The sequence below is a fragment of the Acanthochromis polyacanthus genome, chromosome 2, assembly GCF_021347895.1.
Source record: "Acanthochromis polyacanthus isolate Apoly-LR-REF ecotype Palm Island chromosome 2, KAUST_Apoly_ChrSc, whole genome shotgun sequence".
Classification (NCBI taxonomy): Eukaryota; Metazoa; Chordata; class Actinopteri; family Pomacentridae; genus Acanthochromis; species Acanthochromis polyacanthus.
The window spans coordinates 36,517,195-36,535,727 of NC_067114.1; the positions used below are offsets into that span (position 1 = coordinate 36,517,195).

The 18,533-nt window shown below is 39.7% G+C and overlaps 1 protein-coding gene across 1 annotated transcript in view; it reads right to left on the reverse strand.

The window, feature by feature from the left end:
- Window positions 1-16,834: 16,834 nt before the first annotated feature.
- Window positions 16,835-18,533, reverse strand: part of efl1 (elongation factor like GTPase 1) — an 85,726-nt gene continuing 84,027 nt past the window's right edge. The window contains 1 exon segment of the mRNA XM_022217237.2: window positions 16,835-17,388. Within this exon segment, the coding sequence (XP_022072929.2) occupies window positions 17,200-17,388 (189 nt within the window). The 3' untranslated portion in view covers window positions 16,835-17,199.

Consider the following 18,533-nt stretch of genomic DNA (forward strand, 5'->3'; position numbering starts at 1 on the left):
AACGAGCAGTGATTCTTGTTTCCATTGACTCCAGGCTGCATTGATTGGTTGCTTGGCAGAGATCCAGAATGAGGCGGGTCTCCTGGGCTGTCACTTCTCCTAGGAAGGCACTGCGGCAGAGGCTCACTGAAGCTCAATGCTGGTCCTGTTCTCTCCATGTAGGTCAGGTCACCATCTAGCAGGTCTCAGCACACAGTAGATGGTTAATACTCTTTTTCCTCTCCTTGTATTCCCTTGTCTTCAATCCTGAGTGTATAATTTAAGTCAGCTGTATTTGTCAGTTTACATGAAGGCCTTCATTACTCCACCTGTTTAAGGAGACCGAAAGACAAAGAATAAAATTCTTTTTTCCAATTTGAAAATACATGAAAAAAATCTGTATGAAGTGATATCATCGAATGCACTCAACAATAGGCCACACAAGCTACATATCTGAAACAACAACATATCTGATCAGATAAAAAATTCCCTTTGGGCAAGCAGTGGGGAACAGCAAGTAATGATTTAAAAAGATGGTCAAGAGGAAAAACTGTAAGCAAAACAACAGAAGGATTAAAGATTGACAGACAATATAGAAGGTATCCATGTAGTAGCTAGCTAGTAAGGAGTAAATAAGTCCTGCAACAGAAGTCTTCTATGTTTAGTAACTGTGGTGAGTTTTTTGTGTAATCAACAATTCTATTATTCATTAATTAGTTCATGTGAATGAAAGCCCTGGTGTTGCTTGGACAAGCAAAGTGTATCTTAAACAACTTAAGCCATTTGGCTGTATTATCAAACAATGGTGTATTCAGGAGCATGTGTCTCCCTGAGGAGGTGAGGGCAGGTAATAGATAAGAAAAAAGAAACTAACTGGCTTTGGTTATATATTCAAGCTGGCTAATTTATCAACCACCATAGCTATCAAATTCTGAGTTAATAAACTCAAAAACTGTCATAATGCAGCTGATGTAGCAGCAAGGATGGACATGTTTTAGAAGATGTTACATATTAAAATGGCTTTTTGGGAATACATGCAGGATAGACATGCACAGCAAATAGACAAAAATGAATGGATAAATTCTATTCACAGTCACTATGAAATTATAGTTATGACACTTACACTAACAGCGCAAACTTTAAGCACAATGCTCCACTAATTTACCTACTATTGCCTCTCATGTGCAGCAGAACACATGCCACTATGCAGGACTCAGAGGAGGAGAGCAATCTGTGTTCCTAGGGCTGTTTAGCTCCTCAACACTCAACCATCACTGCCCCCTGCCTCCCCACACTGGGTCCCCTTTGCTCATCCTGCTTGTGATTACATTTATTGTTATTTATCCTTTTTTAACGAACACACAGCTGTCACTAGCATTGTACAGTTGTTTCCTACTGTTCTTTGTCCAACTGCACTAATACTCGTACAAGGGTTCAAAGCAGTTTGAACACCCATCACTATGCCCAGTCATTTCTTTGTCTATTGTTTACACTGGGTATGGTATTAAATGTCAATACCCATTGTACCTACAAGCATTAAATACCTTTGCATTTAATACCAGATCTAAATGCAAAGGCATATCAGATGTAATAGTTTGGAACATGTGTACAGTTATAGACCATCTCAGTACCAGGTAAAAGTGGGTTTAGAGTTGCAATATCAGCGAGTACATATTTTGAACAAAGCCAAAAATGACTCAAAATAACGTGGAACATTTCATCTTCAGCCTGTTATCAAAGCACAAACCAAAAGATATCTTGACATATTCCCATTTTACATTTTCTTCAAGCTCACAGTGTGTAGGCGGGCGGGTTGGAGTGAAAGAGATGGTGGTCGTAGTGGGTAGTGGGAGGAGGGTGTTGTGGACCTTTTGGTAAACACAGGAGGGAAAAAAAACTGGCTGGGAGGCTTCTCTCAAAAGTCTGACAGAGCCAGACTGGGCTCACAGTGCCTGAGGAAGCTGATCTGAGGTCATCTCATCTCGCTTATTTACCTTCTCCGCTTTTAGGTTTGGGATTTGAGAGCATGCAAGCTGATTTAGGATCAGAGCCTTGAGGGACCTTAAGAGGCACGGAGTCTGCTCTTAGCAGGAGTGCAGCTGGAGGTGGAGCCGTGGGGTTGACACATTTATATGCACCACCAAACACACCCACGCAACGAATACAAATCTTGTCCACATAACCTTAGTATATACAGTATGACCACTGAAATAAAAAGGATATGTATTTGAAAACAAAAAACTGATTTTAAAAGATGCAATAAGCACAATTAAATAAGTAATACAAAAGCCAAGCTTAAAATGAACACATTTTAAGACAGCATCTCTGTGGTTACATTTCTTACAACTATTTTATACACTCTCAGGATAGAAACCTTAAAAAAGGGTGTCCTAATTGTCTGCGGATGTAATCTCAATAAAGAATTGCATTTCCTTTGATATGACATTATTTATTATTGACAGACAGTCAGTATAGGCTAATAATATATTCTAATAAAAACTAACGAATCAAAAGCCATTATTCAAATGATAGTTTGTCAAACATTGTGAGAATGTGGTTAATGAACAAATGAATCGGAAGCTCAAGGGTGCTCTGAATCATTTCAAGCTCTTTAAAATGCAAATATGGGTTCCACCTTTCATGCTCAAAAAGATAGTAGCTGGTCATTTCAACAACAAATTCTTTTCACTTGACAAAGAGGGCCAACACTCATATAAACGTAGCTGTGTGGGTGGCTGGAGAGCTTGGGGAGAGATTAGACCATTTGAAGGAGACAAATACAGGGCCTATCCAAATCCTAACAAGCAAGGTGAGGAAGTCAGGATGAGAAAGGAAAAAAAAACACTGAGGAACATTAAGAAGGGAAAAATATTCTCCATTTAAAAAAAAAAAATCAAGTAATTAACAAATGAAACTCATTTATTTGACTCTACAATGCGTTCTTATTGGCTCAAAGGCAGTCTCAGCTGAACAATCACCTTTTTAAGCTTGGTACATGCCAAAGAACTTGATTACAGGACTTCTAAGGCATTTTGAAATGAGTTTGTGGTGTTCACTTCACTGCCTTTAGCACTTAAAATGCTAAACCAAATATAAAGGGTGGCTTCAGAATGTAATTTGTAGAAGAAAAGCAGGAGGAGGATGGGCATGCAGAGTGATACCACTTTCACACACACAAACTTTGAAACGGAATAATGAGAATATGCACAACCCAGGCAATGGTAAAAATAATAATAATAATAATAACAAAAACAGGAGAGCATCGTAGTGCTTGAATATCACGATTTCTATTGTGCTTATTCAGGTATAGTAGTCGTTATTAATGAAGAAGCCTAGTTATGAATGGCAGTAAACCCTAACATTTAATGTATATCGGTTCCAAGTATTGGCCATTGACCTTTCTCGACCACCAATAATCAATATCAACATTAGCCCTGAAAAAAACATATATCAGTCGATCCCAAGAGGACATTAGCTGTCTTCCAGATCTGATGATGTGTCTGGTCAACTGCAAGCATGTTGTTGCTGCTAATATAAACAATTAAGTAGCCCTAAGCTCTAAGTAGAGAAGGGTTTGTAGAGCTCTCCCTGGAGTGCAATGTTTTGACAGAAATTCAGAGCTCAGTGCAATCACATGTTCACCGCCAGGCCTCTCCACACAAAGACACACACACACACACACACACACACACTGGACTCTCAAGTTGACACTTAACACCAAATAAATTTTGGCATTTTGTTGATGTTATCAAACTGCTGTCTTACATAAAACTGTGAGCAAATTTCAGAGCAAAGTCTGTTAATAACACACGCAGAACAGATGGAGGAGCTTGCAATTCATAATATGTTTGCTGTTGAATTTGGATTTAACTCAGAATATAAACCAAACTAGTACATTTGTGAAAAATGATAATTCACTTTATTGCTAAAAGTAAGATAAATAATAGTAAGAAAATTTGTATCAGTGTCATGTTGGTGTGTTAACTATAGATCTAGTGAAAAATACTTTGTACAACACTTTTAAAGTTCAGTGTTACATTTTATCTTGTTTGTTTAAGCCTGAAACAACAAAAGAGATGACAAATATGTATTGCTTTGAATGGATCAGGTGCAGCAAGTACTTTCTGGTGATCAACAGCGCGGTACAATGGTTTTCCTGGGATCTTGTCATTATTTTGTAATGACAAGATGCAGTACTTTATGCTTTTCAGATGGAGAAACACCAGTGTTCAGGAAAAAAGTTTCAGCCAGGTAGCAGTTTTCCTTTCTTTTCAGTCATGTGATGGGCTTGCCATGTCAGAAATCCAGCTCAGTACATATGAAGAAATGTGGCGGATTGTTATTAGGTCAGAGAGAGAGTGCCATGAGAAAGTATTTGCCACCTTTTTGAATTATTATTATTTTTTTAATATTTCCCCCCACTTAAATGTTTTAGACCATCAAATAAATGTAAATATTAGACAAAGATAACAAGGTAAAGACAACATGCAATTTTTAAAATGATGATTTAATGCTTTAAGGGAAAAAAAGCACTCCAAACCTACCAGGCTTTATGTAAAAAAGTAATTGCGCCCTTTGCTAAACCATAAATTAACTGTGGAGAATCACATTTTTTGGAAAGCAAATTCAGTTTCACTGACCACAACTCAAGCCTGACTACATACCTCCAGACCTGTTTAATCAACAAATCACTATTTTAAAAAGGAATGTTTTACTAAAGCCACTTTCTATTTTTAAAACATCCCCTGCCAGCACCACCAGATTTATTTCTGAAGATTAATAACTATTCGTTGAACTCGTCAGGAACAATGGAAGGGCAACGGTACGTTTGTCTCTGTTCTATTTGCAATGGCAAATAGAATGGAGGGTTAAAATGTCCAAACTTACTGTTGTATTACTGGTCTGCACAGCTGAGGTCCATCATGTTTTACTTCTCAACTAAGGATACTCCTCATTGTACAGAAATGGAAACTCTGAGTCTGAGATTCCCTCCTCCCATGTGCCTGTACTCTGACACAGAAAAAGTCTACAAAGACAGACCAGCAACCCAATAGTTAGACAAATTCTTAAAATCTGGTACCCCATAAAAAAATACCTAAAAGAACTAGATTACTTATGACAATAAAGCCCAATGTGGGGTAACCACTTCTTCATACCAGGAAGAGGTGATGCCACATTTAAAATGTGGGCTTCTAAAGGTCTTGAATTGATCCTAGATCTGCATCTCATATCAAATTCTGTTACCATTGTGTACATAACATACACATGCATAACACACGCTCAGTGTAAGGTCAGGGAGTGAACAGCCTTGGAGGAGTACTGCACTCTCTGAGTGCTTTTCTTGTTTTGATTTGCTTTAACAAAACTTCTCAGTTCTAAAAATTTAAACTGAATACCAAATTGCATGACCTAAATATGTAGCAAGCATGCAGGAATTGATGGGTGTTACAACCCTGGCTCGTGTAGTGGGTGAGGGAAGTAACATAAGAGCCAGTTGGTGTTGGCTTTAAAGATATTTATTAAAAAGAAATGAAAAAGAGGTACAAAATAAAAGAAAAACGGAGGACACTAGTGCGACGTGAAAATAAATATAAACAGGAACAAAAAGAGACTCTAAACTAGAGCTATGAATTTAACACAAGATATCCAAAATGTACCCAAATAATCCTAAACGCAAACGAGAACGAAAAAGACTAGTGCCTCCACAATCACAAAACGAACGGTTGTCTAACAAAGTTTCTACGATGAGGCACATGGGCAAGACTGGAGTACAGTGACAAGCCGTCATCTCTCAGGTCCAGTGGCTTCTTATGCTGGGCTGTGGCTGCACCGGATTGGCTGAAGAGGGCCCAGCAGCTGATTCCAATTAGTCGGCAGGTGACACTGATTGACAGCAGCCTGAGAGGAATGACAGGCACACACCACACACGAGCACTCACGCACACACACACACACAAAGCACAGAGGAGGAACGCATACAAAACACAGGGGAGGAGCCAGAATACGGCTGCGGCCGTAACAATGGGACTCTGAAACTCCCCACAATTTTATCAATTGTTCCTTGTATCATTTCCGCTAAGTCCGCAGCCTCATTTGTAGTCATAGTTACAGTGACACCGTGCTGCTATCTTGCAATGATACGGATATCTTGAACAAATCTGGGAATCCAGACGATAAACCACTTTACTGTCAAAATCTGATGAGGTTGTGCTTGTGTCATTTCTGACCTTCCTTGAAAATTTCATCCAAATCCGTTAGTTTGTTTCTGAGTAATGTTGCTAACAGACAGATTCACAGATTCACAGACCGATCGTCACATAACTCTGCCGCGTTCCTTGGCGGAGTAACAAAATACTTTTAAACCCTTACAGTCACTTTATTGTTAACAAAGAACAGTTTATAAAAGGGCATCCTATCTAAATTCTATAATATTCTTCCATCCTACTCATTGCCTGGAAGATCTGGGAACTCAAATTTCAGCAGAGGAGTGGAAATCCACCTGTGCAGCAACTCATACTCAGACAATAAATGCAGGGCTCAGACTAATTTATTATAATTGGCTAAGGCAGACATACTTAATTCCTGCATAGCTAAATCAACTCAATAAAAATATACCAGACATATGCAGTGAATGCACAGGTAGGTTAAAGATTAAAATATTTTAGGAAGAGGTCAAAGTAACATGTGAGAGGATAGTCTCTAAAAGAAAATCATTGAATCCTAAAATGTTCCTGCTTCGTCTGTATCCCGAAAAGCAGAACCCTCATATAAATGAAAAGCCATTAATGAATATCAGCTTCATAAGTGCTAAGAAAAAAAAAACCCTGATAGCTCTGATCTGGAGGAAAACTGACAGACCAACAATTGCTTCTTGGACAGGAGAAACGATGATAAACCTCCCACTGGAAATAATGGGTGATATACTGAAAGACAAACAGGGAAGGTATGAGTAAATCTTGGGGCTCTTTATAAATTATATAAAAGAACTGGATTTAATGACGGGTAGATTCTGAGGAGAGCATGTCTGGAGGACTCATTTGAGAAGCTGATTGGGAATCACCATCTCTAAGTTTAGCGTTTTATTGATTGGTTGTGGATTCTGTTCTTCTGTAAAGATGTTCTTTTTTCTTTTGTACGTGTACTTTTGTTTAAAAAAGAATACATATATTTTTGAGAAAATAAAATTCTATTTAAGATAGGCCCATGTTTATCCACTTATTCGACAAGGGCTCCCTCACCCTCTTCATAAATCCCAGTTTAATGCCTGAAGTTATCAGAGTATTCCCAACCTAGAAATGATAGGAATGTTAAATGCTTTAGCTAGGTACTGTGACTGGTTGTGATGAGTTGATCCCTTCCTACCTTAAAATGACTTTGACGTAACTCTATACAAATGCTTCCTCAAGAAATTGCAGACCTATGAAGTCCCCACTTCACTTTCCATCCTCCAGTCCCCACTTCTGCAGTTCAAGCACACCAGCTCACCTGCAGCTCTGCCTGAACACATTAAAATACAATGGCAAGTTGTCATATTGGAGTAAATCCACCATATATGATCACACTAGAAACTGCTAGCTGACAGTAGTGTTTCCCTAGGTTTGTTTTGTTTGAAACCTTTGCTGTCTGAATCCATATTTTTGAGACTGTCATCAGTACACAGCTACCATGATTTTCATTGGAGAGGTTCAACTGTATTGCCGAGAGAGAGAGAGAGAGAGAGAGAGAGAGAGAGAGAGAGAGAGAGAGAGAGAGAGAGAGAGAGAGAGAGAGAGAGAGAGAGAGAGAGAGAGAGAGAGAGTCAGTTAAGTTCACTGTCTGCCTGTAATGTGGGTTTACTGCTTGCCAGCTTTCAATGAGGCTGACCTGCCATGAAAGACAAACACACACACACACACACACACACACACACACACACACACACACACACACACACACACACACACAGAAGTTTGAAGTCTCTTCATAGTTTATAGCTTAACTGAAGAAACAGTAGAGTGAATAACAAAGGTACACTGCATATTGATTTAGACGCTTTCATATGGTTTACTTTGGCATGATGTCAAATGCAGAGACTGTGGCTGAGAAACCTTTCCTGAATTCCTGTGTTTTTTTTTAAAGATTTCCTTGCCTGAGATTGGAAATTCTGACATCCCAAGTGCTACTGAATGCACCATGAGTGCACTTGGCCAGAGAAAACATTTCTACTGTATGGTCATTTTGTGGATTCTGCATCAGTTTGCACCAGTGTAGACCAGAACAGGCTGTCATACAAGTGCATGTATGGATACCCATACAAGCACACACTTCTCTCAGCAGAGGTCACAGCTCTTCAACCTTCAATGATCATACAAGTCATTTACAGTCCATTACCTCTGAGCTCTGCACCTCATCTGGCTCTGTCACACCTGCTCATCATGTACACAGCCACACAACAGAACCTGTTACCTTCCACCTAGCTTGTGCTTTTTCATTTCCCTTATTGTTTTATGTGGGTAGAGGAACACATATGAAACACTTTCTCTCCTATTTTCAGCAGAACAGACTACAGTACACTGTTTCATGGTACAAAAACAGTGTCAGGAGGGCTGTTTTAGTGGAAACTGATCCATGTGCAGTTCAGGCTGTTTGGAAAGACAGCAATCCACTAACAGACTGGGGTCTTCAGAGTGTGTGGGCGAGTTGGCCTAGCAGAGTTTGGCACAGGCAGTACTGGTTCAGTCCTGACAGAGTTTTTTTGAGGGAGAATATATGTGTGTGTGTGTGTGTGTGTGTGTGTGTGTGTGTGTGTGTGTGTGTGTGTGTGTGTGTGTGTGTGTGTGTGGGAATGTACTACAGAACCCAGGAAGTGAATACCACTCCTACACTTGATTTTACCTTTTAAACCTACCACATTTGTTAGCAGAGGTGTCCACTGTATTTTTTATGAGCCATTTAATGCTGACAGAACCATCTTGTTTCTGAAAAATGTGATCACAGAATTAGGAAAGAATGTTTTAATAACTAAATTTACCATGAGGCTATGTCATTTTTAAGAAGAGGCTATAACACACACAAAAAAGTTGAATTTATCGGTAGTAAAATGCACCCTTACTTCAAATTCAATACATTCTAGAGTTTTCTAAAGCCTACATGTTCTGATATGACCAGTAGCTTATGACAGATAGTGTTGGCCTGTGCAAACTCTAAAAGCTACTTAGTCAATCTGTTGAGTTTAAATATGCTGTTGCCGGCCAGGAGACATGTTTGTTGTAGGCCCATTCCACTCAGATCTTTTTCTCAGGAGACATTTGATTTGACAGAGTAGTAACTGTCATAACATTAAGAGTATTCATTTTATTACAACAGTAAAATTGAAACAGCTAAATCGCTCATCACTTCCAACAAGGAGGTTTTGTATTATTTAGCATTTGTTTGTTTGTCACCAGAAAAACTACCAGAACTATTTTCATCTAGCCTAGCTACGCTAGACCCATGTTCTGAAGGCACAAGGGTCTAGGCACGCTCGACAGGGAGGGAGGCGGGCTAAAAGGTTGTCTATCAAATCACTCTGCAGCAATTGGGTAGGTATACAACCAGTCAGCACAACGAATAGGCTGACGTAGTTCCTAGAGTGCCGGCGGATTGTGGCTAAGTCCCATTAGCTTCCCAACCAGCGGAGCCAACTGGTATATTAAGGATTTGCCATATCCCGTCGGCATAAGTCCAAATACGTCTTTCTTCTCAATGAAACACTTAAGTGCCGTCCTTTGTTTATCTTTCACGTTGAATTTTAGCTTCAAATCTTTAAGGGCTGTGGCCAAAGCCGAGTCGAAAGATAACTGTTTATTGTGCGCCGGTTGTTTCTGTCAGAATCGTCACGCCTCTGTCGTCACTTCGTTACGCCCGCCTTCTGACTCTACACTTCATGGTGATTGGTCCGGCCAGTTTTAGGAGAATCCAGCCTCGAGCCTTATGGAGGGTAACTAGACCCACCCTGGCAGAGAATTAAATTCGTTGTCGTGGGTTGTCTAGCGCAGCTAGGCTAATTTTCATCGATAAATTAAAGCAAATTCACTGTTACCCAACAATGTAATTTCTAGTTGTGTTTTAGGGACTGCGGTTCCAGCTTTGCCACTGTGTAAATGTTATATCATCTTATGATGTTTAACCCACAAAAGCTTTTCAGTTTGTGGGACTAAAGGAACACAAAACTGTTTGATCTGCACTTCAACATATGAGATGAATTGCATTGCATAATGTGTAATATGGAGATTATGTTCCAACTTGTAGTCATTCAAGATTCTTTGAAGTTATTATTATGTCCTGATGCTCTTAAAGGTTGGTGGTAATATGTTGGACCATAATAAGCTGAAAAGCACACCGTACTTGTAAGTATCAACTCAGGCCTCTTCAGTTATTTATAATGCCCTACATACATTGATTTATGTATTGACTGGGCATTTCAATTCAGACAGGGTTCTTTAGAGAGAGAAAAACTCCAACAAAAATCAAGTTTATTTTTACCCTTACAACAGGTCAATATGGTGTTCTTTTTATATGCTAGAAGACATGTCTTGAGCAAAACAAGCAGTCAGAGCCCTGGTGGAGCATTTCCACCTTGAATCTGCCGTGTACCAATGACAACCTCAAAAACACTGATTCAGACTTCCAGGGCTTCGTATATAACAAACCTACAGAACCAGTCCTGTCAGCCTGCCGGGTGGGACGTTCTGTATCATTATTGTTCTTCTAAATTGTAACTTGAACACACAGTGATGAGTTTGGGGGTTTTAATCAATGACCACAGAGGGACTTCAAATCATGTCCAGAGTAGATATGAACATGGAGATAGCCTGCATTTGGAAGTGATGAAGAAAGCATAACAATAAGACATAGATTACTTTTGATTATTTCTCTATAGGTGCAGACTCAGTTGACCTCGAGAGAAATCTTCAGACATTTCTGTTATTGTCTCTCGCTATCACTCTGTCTCCCTCAACTTCAAAAACATCTCTCTCTCTTGGTGTGTGCATGTTTTGCTACCACAAAAAAGGTTTTGTCTATTTAATGCAGTCTAAGAATGGCCAAGACTAACTGGAAATGTGAATTTCATTGGTGACTCTCATCTACTCTGTTTTTACTCCCACATTGTGTGTAAACTGGTTTGTTGGTAACATATATGCTAAGATGTTGGCATCATTACAGCTGTGATGTCGAAGCGCCAAGTCAACATACACTGAGAATGATCTTTTTGATTCAGGAGACATCTTCTATTTAGCTGTTAAGCTTATGAAATGAAAAACTTTTTAAATGTTACTCATTCAGATTTTTTTTAAAATCTATATATTTTCAGAGTATTTTTGTGTGTTCGCAAACATTTCCACAAAGGATCTTTAAGAGCAGAATCAGCTATTGTTTTGGCAGATGGACATCCGAGTGTAAGGAATCTTGTATGTTGTGGTTACAAAGAATTGCTGGAGAGCTCCTTCAGGGCATTTCTCTGGAAGAGAAAATCAACTCAGCTCTGCAGAACACATTAGCAATATTCTCTCATTAGAAACAGAGGAAAATAAACCCCTGGCTGGCTGTAGAATGGGGATATATATATATATATATATATATATATATATATATATATATATATATATATATACAGAAAATTCAGTCCCCAATCTCATACATTCACAGGCCAAATTATTTCTCTTAACAATAAAGTAATTTGGCATTAGTGATATCTTAATAAAAACTTAGAATTTCAATTGTGCTTGAGCAGTAAGAACTGCTTATTCTCCAAATAACTTGGAACATTTCTTTAAAATTGGTAGGACAAATTTACTTTTTTGGATGTGAAACTAGTAGAGTAATTGTGAACTCATGCATATGATTATTGTGATTTGTATCTTAAGATAGTGCACTGCTTACTTAACCCATGTTCATACTGTATGATGCTCCCTTGCCACTGTACTGCAACAATTGCATTACAGGACTTTCATAAATCCATCAATTTTCTATAAACTGCTTTAGGAGGTTGGAGTCTCTCCCAGCTGACTTAGGTTGAAGACACGGTACAAGCTGGACAGATCACTAGCTATAGAGTTTTAAACATGTTCTGAAGACTACTCGCCATTTTCGTCTTATAGATAGCCATAGTTTTGCTTGTTTGTCTTTTCTTTTTTTGCTTCTCTGTCTGCTTTGTTTCCAGCTACTTCTACTCTGAAATCAGGAACCAGGCTGGACAGGGCAGAGCAGTCCGTGAGCAGAGCTGAGCAGACTGGAGCAGGCTGTGGATGGGCCGGGGTTGGAGCCAAAGGCTGGAGCTGACAGGGGCAGGCAGAGAAATCCGAAGTCCGAAATCCGAAGTGTGTGTAGAGGCCAGATGAGCTGGTTGGCTAGAGCAGGTCTGCAAATCTTCTCGGCTGTGACAGGAAGGAGATGAGGCAGGAGGCTGGTCGGTGAGCTGGAGGCAGAGCGTACAAATGTTTGCCAAGGCAGATGGTGGAGCTAGTATCTTTAACTAGGAGACCTGGGAAAGAATGACTGTATAGGGGAGTCTGTATTCTGGCAATGAACGGACATCTGAATCGGGCTAAAGTAGCAGAGGGTGGATGATTGAGTGCAGGTGACACAACCTCCCATGTAGCTGTTTTCACTCCACTCCTTCAATCAGCAGTCACTCAGCTACAACCACAACCACACCCGGAGAGACAGAGGTAGAAAGAGAACAGGGCTGATAGTGGTGGTCCTGACAAGTGATGCATTCATTTCCTGATGCGCTGACTGATTGACAGAGATGTATTCACGCCCTGAAGAGCAGTTAAAAGGTGATGCTTTCAGGTCTTTGTCTTCTTACTGGTAATCTATTCTATAGAGGAAACAGCCAGAGGGTCTTGTTTACTCACAAAAATACTGTACCAACCATGCAGACCCCAGGGGTATATAACTTGTCATGTTTTCTTATTTGCAAGTTGGATTTTTCAGTCCCTTTAGGTAGTTGTCACCCACATAGTTGTCATGACATAAACCAAAGCTTATTTGATTCCAACCAGGTTTGTGGTGTATATATATATTTATATATATAAAAAATCCTTTGGGGTACATGTGGACCCTAATCAGACCCCAGCCAGACTGTGCATCTTTTATTTCTGTATGTTTGTGTTGTGTTGCTCTTGTGATGACTGCTTCAGTTGCATTGCATTTCATTTCACTTAAGGAGTTTTTAGACTAATATTGTAAGCAATACACATCAGTGATCATCAGTAATAATTTCATTGTTTCGTTCATATTTTTTTATCTATAGACGTTTTAGGAACATATATATGGAGAGGATATGGACAGGTACAGAAATGTGGAACAGATGAAACGCTACTGAGGTCCAGCTGGACCCCTAGTGTATGGATTAATAGTTTTTGCCACGTGTACTGATGAGGGTTAAACACTTTACTCTGTATATAATTTTTGTCTGGTAACCTTAACGAAATCCACTTTGGCCTAAGTTGTGGCTTAAAGGAAGTGTTTCAGCTACGCCCTCAATCGTCCATCTTGCGCGTCTCATGGAACACACTCCTACTTGAATCAAGCCAGGTGTCCACACTAAAATTTCACTCTAGACACCACTAGAAGAAAGTGAGAAAACCTGTCTTGTAATTTTGTTGAACTCACTCTTTAAAATTCCAGATATTTACAAATGCTCACACTGACACCGTCTACTACGTTGTTGCTCACACAGTGTCTGACCTCTTCAGCTCAATACCAGCTACTGTGGTTTGTGGAAGAAAAGGGACAGGGAGAACGTGAGGGAGATGAATGATGTAATGGCAGAGGTAGCCCATCTCATCTTGCAGGAAACAAAGGCAATTAATTTGAGAGGAGCAGCCCCTAGCCTTGCCTCGCCTTTCTGAAGACATGAGACAGACAACAGCCTGCTGCTGCACACTCAACACTATATGCTCTGCTTTCACACATCTCTACACTTTGAGGTACCTGCTGGGGTAAAGACAGGAAGAGGCTTTTTTTTTTCGTTCACTGTCCATGCCGACACAGCAAAAAATAAGACATAAAATAAAAAATCCCCAAGAAGCACCCAAAGCGCTCTAACTGGTTTCCTTAGTGAAAAAAAATAGAAACATTGCCTCATTTTTTCTTATCACTGTAAATACTATTCACGTTTTAAAACAGGCTTTGTGTCTATTATTTTTTATTGCAGAAACATGTACCAGGCCAAAGGAATCATTCAGTGTGCTATACTGAATATAATAAATTGTTCTTGTGGCCACTGGCAGATGTGAATTTGTGACTTTTCCACAGACCTCAAACATGAGCAGTGAAGAACACGTCAAACTATCAGTCAACAGAGCTGATTTCATGTCGAGAATCATTGCGAGTGATGAGAGGCGGGTCTACGGCTCCAATTAGAGACGAAACAGCAGCACAGCGGCCTGCAGTCTCCAGGACCAAAGAAGGTGCTTCAGGTCAGAGCATGTTTGCAGTTTCCTTTGACATGCCGCTGCGATTCATGCCCGGTTCAATCCCTCTAGTACCTGAGAGGCAGTCACGCAGAGTGCTTTGCCTTGTGTGTTTTCTGAAAGCGAGGTTGTACCGATGAGAACAACATTTTGAGAAGGTGTGTGTAGTTGTGAGGAAAAAGAAAAAAAGAAATGAGTTTTTAGCCGTTGGGTAAAACTGTAAAGGCAGCATTTGCAAGAATTTCTAGCATCACATTGTAGCACATCTTTTCCAACAGGCTGATCCGGCTCCGCTGCCACAAGGACAGATACAGGAAATCTTTCCTGCCACAAGCAATAACTCTGTTCAATACATCAGCCCCGGCTGGCAGACGTCTCAGTCCTCTCTGCCTTGAAGCATCTTTTTCCAGTTCTGTCATTTGAAATTGCACACTTTCTTTCTTTTTTTCACTCTTGGACACCATTTGTACTATAAAACAATTTAACATTTGTGCATCGTTTACATAGGACATTTTGCTTTTTATTTTGTTTATTTTTTATCTCCTGTAGCAAACAAATTTCCCTTCGGGGATTCATAAAGTGTTTCTATACTGGAGATACTTTTAAGCCTTTCCTGGCATTTCACAGCTACAGAGAAAACAAGCAGATTGTGACAATATGAAAGAGAACAGCACTTTTATGTACTGCAAAAAGTTTCTCTATAAATCTGGCTGAGTGTTGCTGTGCTTCTGACAGTGTGGAGGTTGCTGACCATGAGTCAAGTTACACATTAGTGTTGGATGATGTCACTGAGCATCTATATCCTGATATTCTGTCTGTCTGAGAATGTTTAGTGCTGAAAAAAAATGTAAGTCCACCTTATTAGCATTGAAATGGTGTCCTTTTGGTACAAAGCAAACACCGACAAGGCGATAAGTTAGGTCAACACTAACACATATGTCCATGGAGAGGGTGGGGAGAATGGAGTAGCTGGATGAAAGCGAGGTGTGAAATTACTAAACAGAATCCTGGAAAGTCAGAGTGTGAGGAGAGCGAGGTGTGGGAAGTGACAAGACATTCCTCATTATAGTGTGCTGAGGTCAGAGTCACTCTGAGAACTGTTAGTAATCATTTCTGCTTTAATATGCAGCCCCGTCCAGGAAAACATCATATATGCACAAGTCAGGTTGACTGTAGTTTTTATTGTGGTGATCCGTTTACATCTTTTTGTGGTCTGACTGTTAAAACACTTGCATTTCCCAACTTTCACCGTGTTCTTATTTGCTGAATTAAAAAGCCCTCTTCAGGGTCTTGGTAATGAAATTCAAAAACGGGGAGTTTACTGATGGGGCTGTGGAATTAATTCAAGCCACCTGACTAAAGCAAAACTGCCACGTTTTGTTGGGGGGGGGGGGGGGGGGGGGGGGGGAGGAGGGGGGGGAGCTCTTCAATTATGCATGACTCCGACTGACCGTTTTGTGAGACAAGCCCATTCGGCTTGTTGCATTAGTGGAGGTCTCACAGGAGGAGCTCTCCAGCCATTAGCAGGCACTGGACTAACAGGCTATCGATGGGCAGCAGAGCAGCACAGGCCTGATGACAGGATGAGGCTATTTTCAACCTTTCTGAGAGCTTGACACATCAGAAGTTGTGTGTTTTCTGATTGCATTAGCACAGAAATGGATTGTTGAAGCATTAAAGCCATTTACCTCCCCCACATTTCCAGCACACGGTATGTTGTTACAGACTGAAAACATATTTTTTAGTTTATTTAGTTTGAAATCCATGTGAAGTTCTCATTGTGTTACCACCATTGTATTTTGTTAATTTAACTTTAGAATTCAGTGGTGAAACAAGAAATTAAAAACAAAATGAGTGACTATTTAAAAAAAAAAGAAAGTCTGATGAACAGAAAACAATTGCAAGGAAAATGAGGATCATTTAGCGACAGAAAATCACAAGTTGTACTATTATACGTCACATTTGTAACATGACTGGAAACAGCGAGGAATGGGAATGATGATTCTCTGATAAGTGGCACAAACAGATGTGTTTTGAAATAGCTACAAAGAAACAGCACAGGTCTGTTTCTTCCAGAGCGCAGCAAAAGACAACAGGTTTATTTGAGATTTTTCTTTCCTGAAGTAGTTTGACAATAATTAAAGGCAACAGAAATATTATTATTAACTTGTTACTGAGATTGCATTCATAAAATTGTGAATGATAAAGTTTATGCTTGGCCGAAGGAAAAAAATCGCAACTGTGTTCCCAAAATCCAGGAATTCTTTTCCTCCAACAATGGTTCTTATACTTGTAAGGAGAAAACTAAACACTACATATATTTGATGGTTATGCCATTATCATGTAGTTTGTGAATAAAGTCATATCATATAATAGTAAATCTGTAAAGCAATGGCAAATAATGTTGACATACAAAAATTTCAGCACACTTTATTTAAAGGATCATTTACTATCGTACATTATCTTTATGCATTAATGTACAGTTACCATTAGAAGAAAAAAATATCTGTTATATAAATATAAATAACAGACTTTTACAAATTTACATACTTAATATGCATCATTTGCCCAAACTAATCAAGAGAGCCCAAATATGGGTGAAACATATTCTAGATAATGAACAGAAAGACTGTTCTGTAGACATGACAACGGTTCCTCTGCTAACAATCATGAGCGACACTGATAGAAGAGTCCATGAAGTGGAGCAGGTATCTGGAATCCTGGATAGATCTCCTCCAGATGTTTTCTATCAGGAGTTATCTTCTATATGTTTCTGAATCTACTTGTTCTTGCTGAGCGTCCTCTGCTTCTCAGCATGTTCTACTATCTTCTCTTCCACATACAGACCTTTGCGGCGGCGGACAGCGTTCATGTATTTGAGGGCCTGGTTAGCAGAGTCAGCTTTCTCCCCAAAATGCAGGTATTCTTCCTCCGTGGTGGGAACCCAGTATGGATCACTGCTGATCACCTACGATACAGAGAGGAGGAAAGAGACAGTGACATTCACCATGTGTTTCCAGTTTACCAAAATACGGTGTCTTGGTGGTTAGCACTGTTGCCTCACAGCTAAGCCTGGACCTGGAATCTTTCTGTGTGGAGTTTGCACGTCCTCACTGTGCATGTGTGGGTTTTCTCTGGGTTCTCCATCTTCCTCCCACAGTCCAAAGACATGCTGAGGTTAACTGGTAATTCTAAATTGTCTGTAGGTGTGAATGTGAGCGTGATTGTTTGCTTCTCTATGTATCCCTGTGACAGACTGGTGACCTGTCCAGGTTGTCCCCTGCCTTCACCCCAAGTCAGCTGAGATAGACTGCCGCCCCCTGCAACCGTAATGAGGATAAAGTGGTGTATAGAGAATGGATGGATGGAAAATCAGACATATTGGGATTGTGGAAGGGGGCGTGGCACACATGAGAAGTTCTCTGGGTTGAGGTGTTTTCTACTGTCATTTAGAGTTGTTATAGTATTTCTATGGGTTTGGCTGTCAATAAAATAGGATTTTCACCACTAAATAATCAAACAATTTGTATTTAAACCCTACCTTAAAAGACTAAAACACAGAGCACATCATATGTATATATCTAACTAATATAGCTTTATCTGTGTACCACAAAGGTAGCATTTTAGATGTGCTGATTCTATATTACAGATTATACAGTGAAACACTGTGTACTAATGACGAAGATGATATTTGAGTACTGCATATCTGCACTTCATTAAACAAAGCTCAACAGTTTTGAAAATATTCTTAATCACTCTAAGAAAGATGATAGGATTGACCTAATCCAATATTCTATTCCCCCAGTAAACTCTTACCTAATCAGTCAAGACCAAATATCTACAAATGTAACCCCACTTTGTTCAAGCTCAGCTGTGCTATGTATTTGAGCTACATGCTAAACTAAGACTGTGGTGAATACTGCAACTTTAGCATCAGCAGCTTTGAGCATGTTACACACTTGTATTGCCATGGAGTCTTGTTTTTTTATTACTTTAATGTTGAAGTATAAATGAAACAAACAAGCCAAAAAATATGGATGAGCATGGAAGGTGCTCCCAGACATTTTGTTCTCCTTGGTCAAAGCAAGGGAACGGTTAACACCTGCTGCCAGC